This window comes from Lampetra planeri, chromosome 5 (assembly GCF_965212315.1).
Source record: "Lampetra planeri chromosome 5, kcLamPlan1.2.h2, whole genome shotgun sequence".
NCBI lineage: Eukaryota > Metazoa > Chordata > Hyperoartia > Petromyzontiformes > Petromyzontidae > Lampetra > Lampetra planeri.
Window position 1 is genome coordinate 6,414,825 of NC_136111.1, and position 22,529 is coordinate 6,437,353.

Below are 22,529 nucleotides of genomic sequence, written 5' to 3' on the forward strand. Positions count from 1 at the left end.
GCATGATGGATCCAGTCCATGAATCGTAATATTGCCAAATCCTGTGCTGTTGATCTTGAAATGTCAACTTCTGCTTATTCATGTCTGTGCATGCATGTGACATTATGGCTTTTCACATCCACAGTGCTACTTGTGCAGCTGCTGTGTTTATGTGAAATGGGAGTGTGTTGACATTGGCAGAGAAACTTTATTCCCAAGCAAGCAGAACATTGTTCCGTGCGAAATTGTTCACCGCATTAGCATCACTCTGCTGTTAATAGTAACTTTCAACCATTTTGAAGCAATGGGATACACCTCTTAATCTGACAAGTTTTTGAAATGTTTCCTCATTTTAGCCGTATTGTGCTCTTGGGGTCCTGTCACAATATGGAGTATCCATCAAGGTCTCTTTCAGGACAGTGCAGCCCTTCTTGTTCGACAATGGCCCAGAAAAGAGGACATCACAGAGCTACCTCCGATATAATTTCAGGTGACCTCTAGACCACGCAGTAGGGGGCAGGACTCTCCTACTGACCCCGCTGTAGTGAGTAATATTCGTTGAATTAAATGTTTTCGTTCTCAGAGCTGCAATTCAGTCAAATTAAATGCGAAACCAAATTTAATATGATGGATTTGTGTGTGTGTGTGTGCAGTCATTACTGACGGGCCGAGACACTTGAAAAACCTGGTTTTAATCAAAGGCCATAAAACCGACGATGTGGAGTTGGCGATCATGCGCATTGCATTAACAAAGAAAGACGAAGCGTCTCCCTACTCAAAGGGACTGCGTTAATCGCTGTTGGCAGCTCTGCATCAGCGGTGAGAAGTCGACAATCCCGCAGGGGAAAAAAACTGGTCTTTAGAGCAAGCACGTTCCACGTGTTACGTGATCATAGCCAGGAGATGGGTGATCCTGTCCCCGTCCACAAGAGCCTTATTATGTATGAGATACACAAATTCAAGTGACGTGTCTGGCCTCTGGCAAGGTATTCCAAGTACGTTTTTGATTTATATGACAGAAATTTGTAATAATTAACAAAGTGAAAGCTGAAGGTTATGCCAAGAACCGTAAGGAGAGACAAATTGGGGCACGTGAATCGGGGAGCAAATGTAAATTATAGATGTCATATGGACGGTTAAGAAAATAAAAAGTGGGCTTGGACAGGAGGAACACATCGATGGTTGAGACTGATAGTGAAATAGCAAACAAAATAAATAATGCGCCGGAGGGGTTGAGCATCGTAGCGATGAGATCACTTCATGTGCAGCAGTGAGATGGATTGTGGCATTCGCGGGGCCATGATGGATGGACTGTGGCTGATGATGATCGTGATAAAACATGAAGAGCTGCCATTACCCTGCCTCAAAGTATGAAATGCGCTGCATGCCGAGCACTCCCACATTTTGAGATTATTTTCGATGAGACTGGGTTAGACGTGTAACGTGCGCTATAAATGTTATAGACGCGCTGGACATTTACCCGATCTGCTCTCGGATAAACGAGGCCCACTTCGCTCGACAAAAGCGCCGCTCTTTTCTCAGCACTTAGCCTCGTTTGCCGACGTTACGGTACAGTGCACGTCTGCGGAGCACAATGCTGCGGTGAATTATGAGAACGTGAGAAAAATGTGGTCCGTCTCGTACAATAAAATTCCAGCCGAATGCCACTCGCTGTGTGGAATCGGTTAGGTGTCTGTGCATAACGGGATCTGTGGTTAGCGCTTCGGAGAAGCACTCGAAAGATTGGCCTGATCGGATAACTGCAGTGGTGTTGAAGTTTTTTTCTCGTTGTTTTTGATGGAATTAAAAAAAAATGTTTTATTACTTTGGTGCCCGCAAACAATATTTCATTGTTTATGCAAGTCGACTGGCCTTCTCTTCTGTTGCAGTGTGAGTGTTTATGTGTCGAGCGTCTCCTGAAGGATCGTTATCTGGTGGAAGCAGATTGTGTTTTTATGTGTGATCGTGACCAGTGTATCAAGGCGACAACATCACCGTGCGTGCTCAGTGTAAGGTTGAGACGAGGGCAAATATTTGTGATCTGTAGCAGCACGTTGCCTCTGCGTGAGATGTCAGACAGATTCCCTGATTTTCAGTCGCCTATTTCTAAGAAGAAAAACGATTGCATCGTCACTATGGAGAGACGACTTGGCAACATAGTTTAAACACAGCGTGGGGCATGCATTGCAATTACTGTTGCAAACAGGGGATGACACGAGCATGCAATGCGCTCATTTCCACCATGAATGCTGTGAAAAATGTGCGCCATGGTGGCGAGATGTTAACTACCTCACCTGGTATACAGGAGGTCGTGGGTTCAATCCCGACCCTGATGCCTGTATATTTGGAGTTTGCATGTTCTTCCCGTGGTCGTGTGGATTTTTCTCCGGTTTTCCCCTCCACATTTAGAAACATGCGTTTCTCGAGTATTTGGCTGCTATAAATTTCCACGTGATAAGCCACTTCATTGAGCTGTCATTTGTGGCCAGGTCGCTTCTGAAAAAGAGTAATGTAGCTCAGTGAGCATTATCTGGTCAAAATGAGGCTTCTGCGGTCTCCTCAATTGTGACGCTTTAGTTACAAACGCATTTTCTATCGTTGAGTGACTTTTACTCCTTATTCGTTCGAATAAGTAACCATTGGTTGATGTAAAAAACTAATGTTCGGTAATAATTTTGTGTGGTTATTCTCTGCACGATAGGCTATGTACGGTGCGAAAGAAGTTCACCATACACATGTGAACATGCGTGAACGATCGAGTATCGACGTGATCTCGCCGCTCTGATCTCACCGATGTCGCTCCCCGACATGTTTTCCGGTTGTACTGCTCACCGTTCTTCTGCAGCATGTCCGACGTTTCGTTCCACGTGCTGGGCTCCATTTCAGGAACCATTCTGCCAGCTCGTAGATCGAGATGTCGGACGTCCTGCCGAACAGCATGCGGGTACAACCAGATACAAAAAAAAAGTACAGCGGGGAGAACAAGATGGCACAATGGTGAAAATTTGCGTGGTTGTCTCTCGCTGATGTACTCCCTCAGCCATAACACATTCCTGCGGAGGGAGCTGGTAGCAACGTTGGGTTGTTCGGTCAATGGCCAGGGTCAACGGCGGCGTGGTGTATTCCGCAAATATGCCCGACTGTGAGGGTGGACACAAGCCGGCGTGAGTAGGTTAAACGTTGAGTTTTATAAGGGCACCACGGGGTGACCAGCCCCTCCCCACCCAGCCCCTCCCCACCCAGCCCCTCCCCACCCAGCCCCACCCTCCCCTCCCCACCCAGCCCCACCCTCCCCACTCAGCCCCTCCCTCCCCACCCAGCCCCTCCCTGCACGACGGACACAATAATCCCCTGTGGGCTGGTGTAACCAGGAGGTTCCTACCAGTATAATCCTTCTCTTAGGCATCACAATTCAATAACTGTGGGAACAGCAACAGCCTTCTTATGATCTGTAGCCCTCGGTGTGAATACAAACATCATCGAAACATTCTTCACTGCTGCTGATAGTTTTAGTTTTCAGCCCTTTGTCAATCCATTGCTGGATGCGGACCTCCCCAAGCCTTGTCAGGCATATGGGGGTGCTTTGAACGTGATTCAGCACGCGAGGCTTTAATGGGACACGATTGGTCAGTTTGTGTTTGTGAAGGGGGTGCCTGAGGACAGATCGAGATATCACTTGCCACTAAATGTTAGTCACGACCGAGAATTGAACTCGGGTTGCCAAAGTCACAACGCGTTGTGCTGCTTTGCCTCCTCATCGCCCCGGCCACTTTCATTTACGTGAATTGATGGTATTTTTGTTGCTGTGTAAAACAGTTGTGTTATTCTTGATACACGAATTGTGTTATCGTGACGAAATCGAATCGTGACACTGAATTCTTTATTTCGTCTACATTACAGTTGATTTACATTCAGCGTGGGTTCTTGTGTTGTTTCGCTGTACCTTTTTTAAAAATCTTGTGTGTGGGGGGGGGGGTTTGTTGAATTTTTTAAGTGGCTGCCAAACTTGTCATTTTCCTAGGGCGGTGGGTGCATTCGACTTGCCCGCCTCGCAGCGACAGTGAGACAGAACAGTGGAGGCATTGTTCCGTCCCGGTTGGGCTCTTGGTGTTGGGACTTGATTGATTGCAAAGATAGGAAAATAAATAACGATGACGACCGGGTGATGGGGGGGGGGCTGCAAAGCAAAACACTTGGTCAACATTTCCTCACTCGTATTTATTTCTCTTAAGTGAAATGAAATCAGTTTGCAGGAGGCACGCTGCACTTGTCATTGACTGAAATTTACACATCCAATGCCAGAGGGTTCGATGGAAAATTCGTCTTTGTCGCCACCGCCCTTTCCATCGTATTTACACAGCGTTTTGAATATAATTTTTTTGAGATTCACTTTTCAATCCGGACCCAAGCACTGGCTTTGTGTATACTGCGGTGTCTAAGTCCGTATTTGTACCCAGCAATGTAATAACAATTGCGTGTGGCGATGAAACACGTCAGGCATATAGTACAGGAATCGGTTGTTGCCATGTACTAGCTGTGGTGCGTGTTATTGTTTTGTAGCGACATTTGTTTTACAGGAGAAACCCCATCCTCTTAACGACGGGACTTGGTTTCACAAAACCGGTCGTTCAGTGAGTTGGCCGTTAAGCGAGTACTGTATAGGAAATGCACATTAAAGGCTTAATTCGTTCCAATAGCATGGGAAGTTACCGTTTTTCACCCAAAGAACGTACTTTATAGTATTTAAACAATGGATATCAATACATAAATATACTAACAACATGATAAACACATAATATAAAAAAAACATGGTTAATAATAAAATAATAAAATCACGACGTTTCGGAGGCAACACATGTCTCCGTCATTGTGTTGCCTCCGAAACGTCGTGATTTTTATTATTTTATTTTTTATTAATTTTAATTTCATTTTTTACCTACGTGACTTTACCGAAAGAACTAAGAGTATGAATCCTTGCAGTCACGAAAGCTTCAAATCTAGAAGTAATACCCTTGGGAGTGTTTTTTTTTACACACGCCAGTGTATGGACCTCGCTGAAGCGGCATTGTTACTCTCTTTGGCTACTTAAGAATGTGAGATAAGAACAATGTGAGCTGATTATTTTTATGTTCTCGTTACTTAAGTAAGTACTTAAGGTGCATGTGGTTAGCGCCACTGCACTCACTGATTACCTAATTTTCTGAGTACAATTCCTCGCCACGGCTGACATCAATGGGGGGGGCGAGTGGCCGTCTGAACTGGTAGTTGGCTCCCTCCCCACCTTCATCCAATCCCCATTGACCAGCGTGATGAAATACGGTTAAAACAACACCCATGACCAACAACTTTGTACTGTAGCTCACAAGCAGAATAACATTTTTTTGTTATTAAATTCACATTTTTGTTGGCGATTTCATAACACGTTCCTTCGGAGTGGGCAGGTAGGAACTTGGTTGGACAGCGCATTCGTGCACGACAGACAGACAAATAATCCCTGGTGGGCAGTGTGGAACCTGTTGTTCCTACCTGTAAAAACGCATTTTGTGTTACCCTGCGGCAAAAGAAGGAGTCTGGGTAATACCCATTGGTGGCCCTGAACTTGTGATGGTAACTCCACATTCCAGTGGTGGAGCCAGTCAATCCATATGACAACAACAACTGTTGACTTGGTACACATTATTTTTCATCAACCTCAAAGAGACTGGGGATAAATCGTTCCCTGACCAGACTTTGAACCTGCCACCTTCAGATTGAGTCGAGTGTTTCACCGCAGCACCACAACCCAGCCACATTAAGCGTGGCCGTATTCTCCAGCTATACGATTCACCCCTCCCCGTATTTTAAAGCAAAAGTTTGAAGTGCATCGTATAATCAAGTAGAATATGGTACGTAGTTTAGTTTTAGAACACTTTGTGTAGAGGGAGGTAGAAAAGGCACTGCAGAAACGCAGAAATGTGTGACGCACACGTGATCCATTGTCTACTCTGGTTTCCGGTTTATGATGCAGCAGCAGCTGCAAAAAGAATCCGCTCCTTAAATGCCTTTGGGTGATAACCCATACATTTTGGCACCATGCCCACAGCCAATCTGCATTTTATAAGAACGAGAAAGAGAAACATTCTTGGCCGTCTACATGGGTCTGTGTTAATTTCTCCTAACAGTAGGAATGCGGGAGGTTTTTCGCTGGCCGGAGACCTCGAGATGAGGTTTTGAGAAGGGAGATTCTCGCATTTATACGAGTTGTTGGCTTGTAAGCTGAGTGTGTGTGTGTGAAACTCCTGGAAGAGACCTAGTTTGTTTCAGGGAGTGAAAAATTGTATTTTACGATCAGCAGTTAAACGGTTCCAAATATGATCCACTTCTGTAAGAAATTTTACTTGGTCATATTTTTTGGAAATGAGGGCTTTTTTCTTGTTCATCTCTCCACCACCACCCCCTCTCCCACCCTTTATAGCTGTTTAGCTTTTTCAATATTTGTCCTGGTAATTTTGTATTATCCTAATGGGCATTTTGTAAATGTTCTTTTGAGATGCTGTAGCAGTTAAGCACTGAACAATACCATCTGTGAGGTACTCTTCACCTTACTTCATAACCTTGCCACTATTTATAATGTGCAAATACCATAATTGTAACCACACTCTTTTCATCTGTGACTGAATCGTTGTTATTGGAATAATATTTTACGGGTTAATACATCGCAAAACCATCTGTGAAGTGAAAACCGACGCTTGATTCAACGCTTGTTTTTACACTTCTCAGCCAAAACAGCACCCCTCATCACTGTTACATGACTCCCTGTTTTTCTGGCAATGCACAACAACAAGAAAGCTGCCAGCGTCTGACCTCAGCGAAACGACATTTTAATATGTTGCAGGTTTCCGCGTCAAAACTTTTTGATGCTGCCTGACGATCCCGTGAATTCGCGCCGATGATTATCCTCGCTTGTTGCGCACCTGTGGCACTGCAGGTGTACATTCCGGTTTCCCAGCACCAATATCCGGCTGACATTCCGGAGCCTCTACGACGAGAGGAAGGAGGTGGCAGAGTTGACGCCGAGGCCACCATCTCCCATGAAGCCGCTGCAAACCAACGTCTCACCGCTGGCGATCAACATTCCGGATCCGGCCATGGACTTTGTGAGCCCCTTGCCATCTCCCACAGGCACCGTCAGGTGAGCTGGATGCTGCTGTGCCCCTTCTTCTCGTGCACACCCGGCGATTGTTGCTACGTTCCCATTGGCATAACAGATCGGATTCATGCCGTGCCATTCCTCGATCGGCCCGGCAACAGTTCGCGTTTTCATCCAACGTTTGGCTCAGTGGGCTTGGCCGATCACCTCTGTGCCCTCCCCCCCCCAACACTGTGGTTCCCTCCCCCTTTCTTTTTCGAAGTTTTCCTGCTTGACTTTGGCCTCAGGGGTGTAGCTTCAGTCTGAGGACTTCGCTTAGAGGCACCACCCTTGACAGTGGCCTCAGCGCTGAGATTTTGGGCCTTGGCTGCCGTTGATACTGGTCTCGACATTGGCTTTGGTCTAGAGGATCTGGCCTTGAATGGCCTTGACAATGGTCTCATCCTAGAGGTTTGGGCCTTGACTGCCCTTGAAACTGGCCTCTATTAGCCTCAGCCTAGAGGATCTGACCTTGCCTTACCTTGACACTGGCCTCGACTTTAAAGAATCCTGCTCGTGGCCTCAGCTTGGCCTTGTGGTTCCTGGCCTCAACCTTGGCCATGGTCTCATGAGCACCCACTTTTAAAACCAAGACTGGTGGACTGTGAGTGTCGGTGCCCTCTAGGTATAAGTTGAGCTTTACAGAAAATTGCTCCATCCTGTTCTTGTTCACCTCTTTATTTAATAAAAATAATACATATATTGCTGTGGCGCATTATGTGTAATAGAAAATAGATTAACATGCCCCCATTGTCTCTCCACGTAAAAATAACACATTTTATTAGTCTAATCAACCTACGGGTTTCCATACCAAATATCAGCCAGTCGCAAAGTCTGGACTAATTCACAACCCAGCAGTATTTGTTTAACAAGTCTGATTGCTGATGAGACCCAAAAGGTCAAACACAGTCCAGAGTTTACTTGTTTAAATAAATACTGCTGCACAATATTAAACTGAAAAATAACATGACAAAGAATCATTGCAGATAAACCAAAACATTATTGAATATTTCTTGTGTAGAGACTGGGCCATATTTGTTTATTTTTTCAGCATTTAATTAGTTTTGGTCACCATCCACATTCAATAATAACCCGAGGTTTATACATTTTGCTGGGATGTAACAGTGGTGCAGTGGTACACGCACATCACCATGAATCTGGTGACCGATGTTCACTTCCCGGCTATGGCTAGCATCAGTGGCAAGGGATATCTGAACTCGTCTAAGAAATAATCTTGCACCGACCCACACTGACCAGTTTGGTGAAGTATTGTCAAACGGTCCCTGTGACGGCTGTGGGTTGTCCTTGATGAGACATTGGCCCGAATCGAGTGGTAGTGATTCCACATTCCCACGGTGGATGCCAAGCACCCTACAGGATAACCACTGTCAATTTCTCACAATGCGTTACTCATTTTATGAATTAAGATGATGATGACAATGGGATGAGACGGCCCACAACATTGATTTGAACTCGTGACCTTCCAATTGTTAAATGTTATAATGATGGTGCTACCTGGTCAGATTATTTATTATCTGTAGGTACCATACATCCAACTGAACTAAAACGAAATAAACTATTTAATTTACCAGGACTATACTGGGTGACAGGGCGGCACAGTAATAGTTGTGCCTCAGTAAAAAAATATCTGGGTTTGATTCTAGGCTTAGGCACTTTTCTGTGGAGTTTGTATGTTCTCACTCTGTTGTGAATGGGATTTCTCCTGGTTCTTTGGTTTACTTCCATAGATAAAAAAAACATACTATGTAACTGGTACTGGCCAAAACATCCCAATGCTAAACAAACTGCCTGCAAATCACTCGGTGGGATTACACACTTCAAAATCACCCCCCCCCCCCCACTGCAAAAAACTTGGCAGAACTTTCCTGAAAAAGTCTTGACTATGTGAGACTTTCCAGAATAAAAAATCTTCGGAATAATAATTGTAAACAAGACTCATTTCAGGAGGAGATCCTGTTTTTGAGCTGTTTCGCCAGTTCTGTCATAAGTACTTTGCACACTTGTGGGATAATGACCTACATGCCTGGAGAAAACCTGCACTTTTTAAGGGAGCAACACTTAGACATATACATTGGCAGCTTACACCAGTGAGACATGAGTGTGTTACTGTGTATAGAGCAGGTCTCCAGATTTTCTGATCCAATTATTTCCAAATTGCATTAACTACTAATGAAATGGCACCCAACACAATCTCCGTTAGCTTGCCGTGGAGGCCCTGTTTATCTGTACAACTCAAATAATGTCACCAAGGGGCTTATTGTGAGGGGGTCGGGTTGGAGGATTGGTTGAGTTTGATTTGTAGCCATGGCAAGCATCAGTGGTATGTGGACTTGAACTGAGCTTCTCCGTCTTCATGATGTTACTGCTGCTAATGATGGTTATCGGCATCATGATGAACATCATCATCATGATGTTGTTTCTTACTTTACAGATAAAATGTGTAATTTGCGTGGATGAATGCGTACAATAGGATGCTCCAATAGTACCCCCGAACATCTCTGCACTTGGCTGTGTTTTCAAGTTGAAAACATGTTTCAAACGTCCGCAAGTTATGGAGTTTGCACTGGCAGTTGATATTTCTGAGCGTGACATTTGACACAAATATGGGTACATTACAAAACCATTGGCCTTTGGGGTCAAGGGAGATGGTAAACACTGCTCATTCAGACTTTAAACGCCATGTCTCGTGGTTATTATCAAAGTCAAAAACATTTCAAAATAAAGGAAATTAGTAAATGTATCATAATCATCATTACGGTGTGTCGTGAGGTCCGTTTATTTTCAGAAACCTACTTTTTCTCCAGTTTTGTCTGTTTCGTTTACATTTTAAATCTGATTTGTTATTTGTTCTGTTTAGTGACCCTGTGTGATGCTTGTTTAACTTTTGGACTTGCTTTGCTTCAGATTGAAATTGTTTTGCTGTACGGTAAATTTGTGTTGACCTTGGGAAATCTGTCTTATTTTGACCTGCATTCTCCATGTAAGTGGGCCCTTACCTGTTTTTTTTTATAATTAAAACTCGTCTCTCTGTTGAAGACGTTCATGAATAATCGGGTAATATTATCGGGCCCTGTGGCCCCGATGCCTCTTTGTTAGGAATTCGCAGACATTTCACCACCACGATGGGTTCTGTAAACAACAAAACCGTAGTAGCGTTACACGGCTGTCGTATTTATTTCAGATGACGCATGAATATGCCCAACAGATCATCTCTTTGTTGTTTTAACATCCCATGGTTACACAGCTTTCTAAGCCTTACGTGGTATATGCAGACGATAACCCTTGTTTTGTCTTCATGCCAAATACTCTCCCACAGGCTTAAATGTTGCTTGTTTATGTTGCCAGCCTGCCTGTAAACGTTACTGCTTTCTAAAATGCGGCGGTCCCATATGTTGTGTTGTTTCCCAAAAGTCTCACCTAACAGGGGAATAATACAAATGGACTGCAATGGGTAGGTGATCTGTAAATGTATATGCAACCTTTGCTGTTGCTCACATTTCACTGTCATTCCCAGAACCAGCAGCAGTATGTTCTTGGTATTGTTGAGGTTAAGTGTGATGGAGGGCACCATAGTGCCGAGGTTTTATATGACTCATGGCTATAGGGTGGGTCATTTGTTGGAATGTATAAAGATGTTGTGCCTGCTCTCATGATTGAATTGGTTGATGTTCTTCAGGAAACCTATTTTTTTTTACATATGAGTGAATGTAGCGACCTCTAGTGGCTGGTGAAATCGTATCAAACACATTGCGAGTAACATTTACTTACCACAAACTTGTCGGCAAAACAGTAAAACCCACGAAACATTCTCATGCCTGTCAACCCATATGGTTTATCCGTATTTTTGTACAGGGAAATTGAGTTTTCAGGTCCAAACGGCGTAACAGCCGTTTCAATATGGGCAAATAAAATGTATATTTGTTTGTGTTTCTCCTTTGTGATGGGACTTTGTAGGATGAACGTTGAGATTTATAAGGGCACGGGGTGACCAATAAGGTCTGAATTTCGATTTAAAGCTTTCGTGACTGCAGGGATTCATCTTCTTGGTTCTTTCGGTAAAGTCACGTAGAAGGGAAGTAATAAAATAATAAAAATAAAACATAATAAAATGAAATAATTCTCACGACGTTTCGGCTACAACGCAAGCAGCCGTCTTCAGGTGAAGAATGAGACACTACCAAGCTAGGAGCTTATATATAAACTGGGTTGGAGGTGGAAGAGCGCCTTAACAAAAAAGAATGTGCATATGAAGAGGAATTTAGCATATTCATGGAAAATGCGTAGGAGGTGGGCGGGGGGGGGGTTTCAAAGGCATATTATGCCCATGCATTATGCAGGATCAACAGCACCAAGGGGGGGTGCAGGGAGTAGCATTAACAAAGGAAAGGAATGTTATTGATATGTAGCTGCAGTTACTAAACAACCACGTAGAAAATTAAAGTATAAACTACGTAAAAAACTAAAGTATAAACTGCATAGCACCCTCAGTATACTTTCTATACTCTACAATAAGCTGAGTTACTAACAGCAAGTAATACATTACAATTCTACGTCGTAAAAAATATATAATATGCTTCCATCTAAACTTTATTCTCTTACATCACACGAGCATATACCGTACTATATACTGCCATAGATAAACCCAACATTAAATTATATACTGTATTACTACCTTATACATTTCAACATAACACTATGTATTATTCTACCCACCCTAATGTGTATCGAAATGGTTTATTACGTCCTTCCAATGATTGCTAAGCCAGAATCCATCTTCTCGGTTAAAATTGTCTCTGTGTTTGTATATGTGGATCGCCTCATGAACGAATCTCTCATGATAGCCAGATGGCTTGCAGAGAACCTCTGTCTTGGAGAAGTCAATGTCATGTGAGCCCACTGAGTTGTAACAGTGATCTGCCACGGCTGAGGTGTTTGTCCTACCGTGTTTCAGGTCAGCTTTATGTTCACGGATGCGGTCCGAGACATGTCGTTTGGTTTCCCCAATGTAACTGCTACCACAGAGGCAACTTAGTTTGTAGACACCAGGATACTGTATGTCTGGAACCACATCTTTTACAGACGGTACCAGATCACGGATTTTATGTACTGTATTGAATCGGACCTGGATCTTGTGTTTAATCAGGATTTTGGAGATCTTTTTTGTGACCCCAGCAATGTAGGGTAAGGTGATGGTCTTGAAAGGCTCCTCAACAGGATCCTTCTTGATGGTTGGAGTGATGGCTTTGCGGATTGTGTAGTCGGAGTAACCATTAGCCTTAAGAGCTTGGCGTACGTGTTTGAGTTCACTGGAAATGTGTTCATGGTCGGAGATGCATTGGGCTCTATGATATAGAGTCTTGATGAGAGAATTCTTCTGGGATGGATGGTGGTGGGAATCTGGTTTTAGATAAGCATCCGTATGGGTGGTTTTCCTGTAGACAGAGTGGCTCATTGAACCATCAGGTCTCCTTTTGATTAGGACATCCAAAAAGGGTAGCTTGCCATCATTTTCGACTTCCATGGTGAATCTGATGGCTGGGTGTATGGAATTGATGTGGTCGAGAAATTGGTCTAGAGCAGGCCGGCCATGTGGCCAGATGACAAAAGTGTCGTCTACGTACCTCTTTCATAAGGTCGGACGTAGAGTGGCAGTCTGGATGGCGTCCGTCTCAAATTTCTCCATGAAGATGTTGGCTACAACCGGAGATAGGGGGGAGCCCATTGGGGTGCCCTCAATTTGCTTGTAGAAAGTTTCATTCCAAGTGAAGTATGTATTGGTTAAGCAGTGTCTCACCAGGGGGGGTACCCCAGCATTCAGTCCTTGATGAACCAAGTCTTCAATGATTGCGATGGTGTCAGGTACAGGAACCTTGGTGAATAAGGAAACCACATCAAAACTGACAAGCAGGTCGTCTGGGGACAGGGCAATCCCCTTGATTGTCGATACCAGGTCAGTAGCGTTTAGTACTGCAGAGGTGGTTTTTCCAGTGAAAGGCCGTAGAATTTCAGACAAAAAACGAGCCAATTTATAGGTGGGGGAGTTGATAGTAGAAACAATGGGACGAAGAGGTGTATCTTCTTTATGTATCTTTGGCAAGCCGTATAATCTTGGTGGTCTGGCTGCAGAAGGTTTCAACGAGAACTGTTTGGTCTGATCAAATAATGCGGTTGAATCAGAAATGATTTTGTTGGTTTTAGTGACGAGGCTGTTGGTGGGGTCTCTTTTTATTTTTGTATAGCTGCCATCGTTGAGTAGTTCTTGAATTTTGTTGTTGTTGTATTCTATTTTGTCCATGATGACAGTGGCATTGCCTTTGTCGGCTGAGAGGATGACAATGTCATCCCTCTTTTTTAATTGAGCTAATTCAAAACGCTCATCTTTGCTGATGTTGCTAGCTGGCATCTTAGCGTTTTTGAGGGTTGCAGAGATTTCGGATCTTGCTACGTCTGCAGCGATGTGACTCAAGCCCTTGAGAGCTACATCTACTCGAGCAATTATATCATTAACTGGTATGTGTCTAGGTGTGACTGCAAAGTTTAGTCCTTTAGCTACAACGGATTTCAAACCTTCAGAAATAGAACTGTTACTGCGATTAATTACGACTTTGTTAACATCTAGCTTTTCAATGTGTGGGTCCGGTTTCTTGTTTGAGAGGCGGTTGAATTTGGAAATCAAGTTGTCCTTACATTTAGTCGACATAGCGGCAGCTGAAGAGGCAGTCATTTTTTCCACATGTTCCCAATCCGATGTGGACATTGTTGCACTCAAAGATAAGTGTGATTTGTAGAGTGTCTTGTCTAACTGATCTAGTTCGGTGCGCGTAAGTCTGATTTTCTCTGAGATAAGAGCTAAGCTAGTTCTAGACAGAATTCGTTTCGCATTAGAAGAAGTTACAGCAGCAGATGTTAGTGTAAATGCGTTTGGTATTACCTTAGAGTCGCGGCATCTCTTGAGAAAGGTGAGAGACTCGATTAGCTGAGCCTTCTTATCACGGAGCTTGTTGAAGGATCTCAAAATTATGTGGAAACCCTCCCCGTAGAGGCGGTTAAATTTCGATTTAAAGCTTTCGTGACTGCAGGGATTCATCTTCTTGGTTCTTTCGGTAAAGTCACTGAAATTCTACGGCCTTTCACTGGAAAAACCACCTCTGCAGTACTAAACTCTACTGACCTGGTATCGACAATCAAGGGGATTTCCCTGTCCCCAGACGACCTGCTTGTCAGTTTTGATGTGGTTTCCTTATTCACCAAGGTTCCTGTACCTGACACCATCGCAATCATTGAAGACTTGGTTCATCAAGGACTGAATGCTGGGGTACCCCCCCTGGTGAGACACTGCTTAACCAATACATACTTCACTTGGAATGAAACTTTCTACAAGCAAATTGAGGGCACCCCAATGGGCTCCCCCCTATCTCCGGTTGTAGCCAACATCTTCATGGAGAAATTTGAGACGGACGCCATCCAGACTGCCACTCTACGTCCGACCTTATGGAAGAGGTACGTAGACGACACTTTTGTCATCTGGCCACATGGCCGGCCTGCTCTAGACCAATTTCTCGACCACATCAATTCCATACACCCAGCCATCAGATTCACCATGGAAGTCGAAAATGATGGCAAGCTACCCTTTTTGGATGTCCTAATCAAAAGGAGACCTGATGGTTCAATGAGCCACTCTGTCTACAGGAAAACCACCCATACGGATGCTTATCTAAAACCGGATTCCCACCACCATCCATCCCAGAAGAATTCTCTCATCAAGACTCTATATCATAGAGCCCAATGTATCTCCGACCATGAACACATTTCCAGTGAACTCAAACACGTACGCCAAGCTCTTAAGGCTAATGGTTACTCCGACTACACAATCCGCAAAGCCATCACTCCAACCATCAAGAAGGATCCTGTTGAGGAGCCTTTCAAGACCATCACCTTACCCTACATTGCTGGGGTCACAAAAAAGATCTCCAAAATCCTGATTAAACACAAGATCCAGGTCCGATTCAATACAGTACATAAAATCCGTGATCTGGTACCGTCTGTAAAAGATGTGGTTCCAGACATACAGTACCCTGGTGTCTACAAACTAAGTTGCCTCTGTGGTAGCAGTTACATTGGGGAAACCAAACGACATGTCTCGGACCGCATCCGTGAACATAAAGCTGACCTGAAACACGGTAGGACAAACACCTCAGCCGTGGCAGATCACTGTTACAACTCAGTGGGCTCACATGACATTGACTTCTCCAAGACAGAGGTTCTCTGCAAGCCATCTGGCTATCATGAGAGATTCGTTCATGAGGCGATCCACATATACAAACACAGAGACAATTTTAACCGAGAAGATGGATTCTGGCTTAGCAATCATTGGAAGGACGTAATAAACCATTTCGATACACATTAGGGTGGGTAGAATAATACATAGTGTTATGTTGAAATGTATAAGGTAGTAATACAGTATATAATTTAATGTTGGGTTTATCTATGGCAGTATATAGTACGGTATATGCTCGTGTGATGTAAGAGAATAAAGTTTAGATGGAAGCATATTATATAATTTTTACGACGTAGAATTGTAATGTATTACTTGCTGTTAGTAACTCAGCTTATTGTAGAGTATAGTAAGTATACTGATGGTGCTATGCAGTTTATACTTTAGTTTTTTATGTAGTTTATACTTTAGTTTTCTACGTGGTTGTTTAGTAACTGCTGCTACATATCAATAACATTCCTTTCCTTTGTTAATGCTACTCCCTGCACCCCCCCTTGGTGCTGTTGATCCTGCATAATGCATGGGCATAATATGCCTTTGAAACCCCCCCCGCCCACCTCCTACGCATTTTCCATGAATATGCTAAATTCCTCTTCATATGCACATTCTTTTTTGTTAAGGCGCTCTTCCACCTCCAACCCAGTTTATATATAAGCTCCTAGCTTGGTAGTGTCTCATTCTTCACCTGAAGACGGCTGCTTGCGTTGTAGCCGAAACGTCGTGAGAATTATTTCATTTTATTATGTTTTATTTTTATTATTTTATTACTTCCCTTCTACGTGACTTTACCGAAAGAACCAAGAAGAAGGTCTGAATTGGTCAGTAATAAGGTAGCCACTGATAAGGGGTTGACATGTATGTATTCTACTTATTAAACTCTATTCTTTCGTGAAAAAAAGTAAAAGCATATTTGTAGCCGCATTGTTTTCTATACCCATAAAAATGAATTGTTTAACTATGACATGGCCAACCCACATGGAACAGCGTCACGGATCATGGTCAAATTATATCCACTACGATTCGCACAGTGTCAGGGAGGCCCTCATCCAATAAGTACATGAATTCGCTTGATTCTAAATTCTAAATATACTACAAATACATCCATCCAATCGTAGACTTTTTTTAGGATGTTTCTCTGTCTACATCTCACGAAGCTCACGTGCGGCCTGCTCGTGTTGTTTTTTTCGGCGGCCATAGACGGCCGCCACTCTAACTGGACATCTGTGGAGATAAGATCTTTAGCTCATCGGATTCCTCCAGTATGAATAAATATTCTGATTCTGAAACGGGGCTTCACCACGAGCATACTAAAGCCCGGTTTTTTTCTCCCCCAGCGCCGCCAGCTCGTGCCCATCAAGTCCGCGGGGCGCCGGTTCCTCGGGGTACCGGCTGGGACGCGGCGCCGCACCGGACCTGCAGCTCGTGGCCGAGTACGCGGCGCAGGCGGCATGCGATCAGGAGAAGGACAAGGACACGACGTCGGAAGGCGACGGTCCTAAGGCAAGGAAGGCCGCCGCTGTGTGGAGGCGTAAAAGCCGTGGGTGTGCCGGCGCTATTGTTGTTGGCGCATATTTTACGTGCTGTGTTCTGTCGTAAATAGAAAAAAAACATGCAGTTGAACAATGATTAGTGTTGCCCCCTCCCCCCTAATGGACAATGATTGCAGATGAGAGGTCACATTGACAACCTGAGATTGTGTGTGTGCTTGACAGACCAATCGTCTAATAATTTCTGTTTTCATTGGAAACTGTCATTGCTATTGCAAGTTACCATAGTTACTGGTAGTAAACACATATTAACAGTGCACAAATATTATGAATACAGTTGGGTTTACTGTCGTTTCTTCCGTTCGTTAGCTCAGGCGTATATCTAGCACATGGATATTAAGTTAAGATTTAGGGCAATGGGACGTTCTTGCTGCTGCTGTGTAACGTTTGCTCAGTGCACAACAATGTGCATTTCAAGGATCTCAATTGTAAGTGTAAGTTGACAGCTGGTTTGAAGTGTTGGCTGTGGGTGTATGTGTGTGTGTTGGCAGGATGAGTCGAAGCCACCCTACTCATATGCCCAGCTAATCGTGCAGGCCATCACATCTGCCCTTGACAAGCAGCTGACACTCAGTGGCATCTATGCCCACATCACCAAGCACTACCCCTACTACCGGACCGCGGACAAAGGGTGGCAGGTACTGTCTCATACCGACACGGGAATCGGATTAGAACAAGTATTGTCATGTGCGCATCCACGTGTGTGTATTACGGTCGACTCGGCCTTAAATGAGCTAGCTGATGCTGTGTATACATCAGCACTGCAGAGATAAAGGTGGCAGAGTGTGGTACTGGCCACACACCCCATTAAAATCCTGCTAGTGGCACTTACCCCAACAGCCAGTGTAGGCTATATATTGGCTCTTTCTATGTGTGTGTGTGGGAGCAGTGGTGCAGCGACTAGCACACTGCTACGAACAAGGCAACAAGAGTTACAATGTAGGGCCATGGCTCACATCATTGGAGAGTGATATCTGAACCAGTTATATTTTATTGGCTTCCCCTCGATCGACTCGGCCTAAATATTAGTACTTGACGTGCTGTGCAAATGTTAGCACTCGGGAGACAAAGGTGGTCGGGCGTAGTGCTGACTCCACAACCCCCGTATGCACTGTTCTAGCCTGAATAGGTGATCGGTAGCTGGACGTCCATGGGGGATCTTTGTTTTTGTGAGTGATATGCACAGGTGCGGGCACGGTTGCTGAGAGGTTCATGCCCTGTGCTACGAACCCAGTGGCGAACCACGGTGGCGAGATGTTAACTACCTCGCCTGATATACTGGTGGTTGTGGGTTTTATCCTGACCCTGACACCTGTATATTTGGAGTTCGTATGTTCTCCCTGTGGATGAGTGCATTTTTCTCCAGGTTCTCTGGTTTTTCCCTCCAAATTTAGAATCAACATGCATTTAGAATATTTGGCTGCTATATATTTCCACGTGATAAGCCACTTCGTTGAGCTATCATTTGTGGCCAGGTCGTTTCTGAAAAAGGGCTAATATAGCTCAGGCGGCCTTACCTGGTAAAATAAAAATAGATTAGTATCTTCAGTTCAATTCCTGTTCGGAAACAATGCTAACCTGGCATATCACTGGGCACGTTACACCCCATGCACTGGGTAGTTCTTAATAGGGGCTTTATAACGGCACTTTCCACAGTAATTCTGGCTATATGATGGATTGTTGCTTATACGTGTGTGTGGTGAGCGATGGTTAAAAGCATAAACTCAGCTGTATTTAGGCCACATTTCTTCTTCATGGATCTGCTAGAACATCATTACAATTTATACTTTCTGTGAGTTGGTCATAGTCGCGAATACGTTTTTGATTCAAACTACAGGAGTGCAATGTACACGGTTTTTTATCGCGAAAGCTCCATCCTCTCCTGCTTTCAAATGCCTTCCGCTAAACCAACCGATGTGACCTTGGTGGTCTTCACACACGGCTCTCTGGCTACGAGAGCAGCTGGTGGAGCTATCGTGTTTGAATTATTAAACGCAATGATGTTCGCTCTGATGTCTCGTATCGGTCGTCCCGACGCGTGGCTGCTGTCCTGTTTGACAGCTACACAAACATGGGGGGGGGGGGGGCCCTTTTAATATCCTGGGTTTGTTCTTGGCTCGTTTGATGCCCAGGATCAGGACTTGGCTCAATGTTGGTAAATAATTTGATCAGAATTTCGAGGAATTTTGTTGACATTCTTTAAATATTAAAGCACACGATTTTAGCGAGTTTTATTAAGTCGTGCAAAGAACAAGTTAAAATGTTTTTGGAAGACAAAACTATGTTTGTGTCTGCATCTGTGGAAAGGCCTTGCATTACACATTGGTTTTGTAAAGATAATGTTATAGTATCAGAATGTTAATTACATTTTCTATTAGTAGCTTACTATAAAGTGAATATTCTTTGGGTCTTTCGGTAAAGCTACGTAGATAGAATAAAAAAAATATATATTATTTTTCTATCTGTGTGGCTTTACCCGAAGACCCAAATAATATGGATTCCTGTAGTCACGAAAGCTTTAAGTCTAAGATATAAAGTTAATGTCACTACGTAAGCTTTAATTTATTATAGGGAATGGTGGTGGTGTCGCGGTTAGTGCGCTGCGCTACGAACCAGACGACCCGAGTTCGATTCCCACTCCCGGCCAACACCAGTGATAGCGATTATCTAACCGGTCCTGGCCCTCCCCCTAGGTCGACTCAGCCTCAAATAAGTACCTGGTGCAATGTGTAAACATCGCCACTGGGGAGACAAAGGCGGCTGGGCATCGTGTTGGCCACCCACCCCTTCGTGCGCCGTGCCGGCCTTCGTAGGTGCTCGCTAACAGCACTTGCCCCAACAGTCTGTTAAGGCTATACTGGGGGATATTTTTGTTCATTTACCAGTTCATGTAAGGTGTAAAAAAAATCCATCATCGAGAAGAATAGCATGCGTGATAAATGATTCATTGTTATTTTGGCTCTTGATGATGTTGTATGTCAGAAGTAAAAATTGGTGCTGAAAGGAATGGAGTTGTGTAGCAACATCTCCCCCCTTCCCCCACTGGGATCAGCAGAGCAATTAGTTGTGCGTCGTTAAGCACTGGCAGCACGAGCCCAGTGCTCTCTCTCTCGTCACAATCGTACAATTCAACAATGTTGCTTTATTTCGCTGCAGTCCACTGTATGCAACACATATAGTGGACTGTAGCAAATCATGTCAGGTGCATTATTGTCTACTTTTTAAGTAGTACAGTAAAACCTTGCATTGCGAGTAACTTGGTCTGCGAGTGATTTGCAAGACGAGCAAACATTTAAAATAAATATTAGTTTTATAAACGAGCGAGGTCTTGCACTACGAGTAGTACGCGTATACGCTTTGTCTGCCGAGCATCACGTGATCACAACTGATATACGAGTGCTTTGGATTACAAACACGTTTCCGGAACGAATTATGCTCGCAATCCCAGGTTTTACTGCATTTAGAAGTGACATGGGAAAGGTTGTTCAGTCTGCCTATTGTTAGCTGTTTTGTTAAATTATATTAATTGACCATTGGCTTCAACCGGGGTTCAACCAGGGGTTCAAGCCAATAATGTCACGGCTGTCGGATTGTGAGAGATCCACTCATAATCGTATGTCGAGGAGGAAGAATCTGCCTTAACCCATCGTCCCTCCAGGGTGAATAAAACGAGCACCTCTTTTTGTTGCAAGTTAAACATTCCACCATTTGAGCTTCAGAATCACTATTAATTGATCAATATTTAATCATTGTTGGTGATGGGCCCAGGTGCCCCTGGGGGCCCCACCCGGGCTGTGCCATAATTTTTGCACTGCATTCCCTCCAAGGTGTTGCTGCCCTTCCCGTTTCACATTCTCCCTTAATGTAGTCCCTCGCTTATTGTCTGGAGATGCTGTTGCACAGACACTTTTATGTTTAGCACAGTTGGCTACGGTACAGTGCGAAAGACGTTCAACGTACTTACAAAATCGATTAATCGATGCATCGCCAGACCGCCACCACCGCCACCACCGCTGCTGATGACGCGTTGCAATTGGAGCATCACTTGGGTTGCCACTGCCCTCATTTTCCCAGGATCGACATTTTTTTACCCGGCTGCTGTCCAGGGAAATTTGTAATTCTACCCAGTACATTTAGAGTTAAGATTTTTTCTCCAGTTGCATACGACCATAACAGCACACCATTCAAATCAACGCATTTACATGCAGTTCTCGTCTCGTCCAGCGTATTGGGAGATATTATTCCTCCCGGGATATTTTTCACCTCCCAAGGTGCACGCAGGCCGGGGTGAGGACAGGGATGCGGGGGGGGGAGGGGGGTGGTCGGTGGGGGGGCGTGGTCGGTGGGGGGGTCGGTGGGAGGGGGGCACTCGATGCAGCGTTCCCTTCCACTCGTCCTTCTGAAGTCTTTAAACACTCCGTGACAGTCTCAATAAGGGCAGGCGCTGTGCCGTGACCGTGACCTGTAAGATATGCTGCTGTGCGGGCCGGTGGGCAGGCGGACGGCTGTAGCAGTGGCGTGGCCTGTCGCGCAGCACAGGCCAAGATTGACGACCGCTCCATGGCGACGCGAATGAGCGTGAAATCGTGACGTGCCTGGTAAAAATTAAAGCGCTCGCCTTTGCATGCGATTAACTTCTCGTGAGGTGGTGGGGGGTGGGTGATTGTTGAGAGCTACCTTTCCGGCATGAAACTGGTAAATAAAACTGGAGGCTTTTTAGACTCTGCGATGATGCTCATTTGATTATTATACTATTTACTTGTATCTGAACCATCCCAAGGGTACCGTATGCCATGGAGATGGAGTGATGAAATAAGCTCGTTTGCAGGTGCTACGTGGATTGTTGCATCACAGAACTCTGAGAGATTGCGGCAACTTTGGGAGTCCTTTATCCAGCAGTGAATTGAGTGCCTGCTGCTGAGGATAATTGTATATATTGTACAGTGCTACTCCTATGGTAATATCTAAATGTGTCGCAGTATTTCAATTGAGGATAGGGCAGTACGCAACTTAATTCGTGGTCTTAGCCAGTATTGGAAATTATATTTATCTATGGCAGAGGCAGCATCGCCATGGATCAATGAAAGCTGGCTTTTTATCTCGTGATGATTATTTTATTGACACCGGATGGATCGGGATCACGATAACAATCATTGGCTTAAGCTTAACTCAATATCTTAACTGGTAAAGTTGACTTAATTAACACTCTGAATGGCAGTGCAAGCATTTATTGTGCTTTGTCTATTCCGGTTGCGGAGAGCTGCAAATGACGCGCGTGTTTGTGTGCACGGGTCTGGTAGCCTCGTGGTCAACGCAGTGTGCCACAAATCCTTCAACGTGCGTTCGATTCCTGGCAATGGCTAACATCGGTGAAAATTATCTCAATCGGTCCTGAGTACCTGGTGCGGTGTGCAAACATCATTAATGGGGAGACAAAGGCAGCCGTGCGTGGTGGTTGTGGCGGCCACAACCCCGCCTCGTCTGCCGTGCTGACCTTCATGGGTGCTCACTATCAGAACTTGCCCCTGCAGTGTGTTGG

At 44.5% G+C, this 22,529-nt stretch overlaps 1 protein-coding gene across 1 annotated transcript in view; it reads left to right on the forward strand.

Annotated features, from left to right (window-relative positions):
• Positions 1-22,529, forward strand: part of LOC144718745 (forkhead box protein K2-like) — a 58,589-nt gene that overhangs the window by 10,683 nt on the left and 25,377 nt on the right. Inside the window, exons 2-4 of the mRNA XM_078594245.1 lie at positions 6,947-7,150; positions 16,778-16,943; positions 17,482-17,628. Coding sequence (XP_078450371.1) covers positions 6,947-7,150; positions 16,778-16,943; positions 17,482-17,628 — 517 coding nt within the window. The remainder of the gene's footprint in view (positions 1-6,946; positions 7,151-16,777; positions 16,944-17,481; positions 17,629-22,529) is intronic.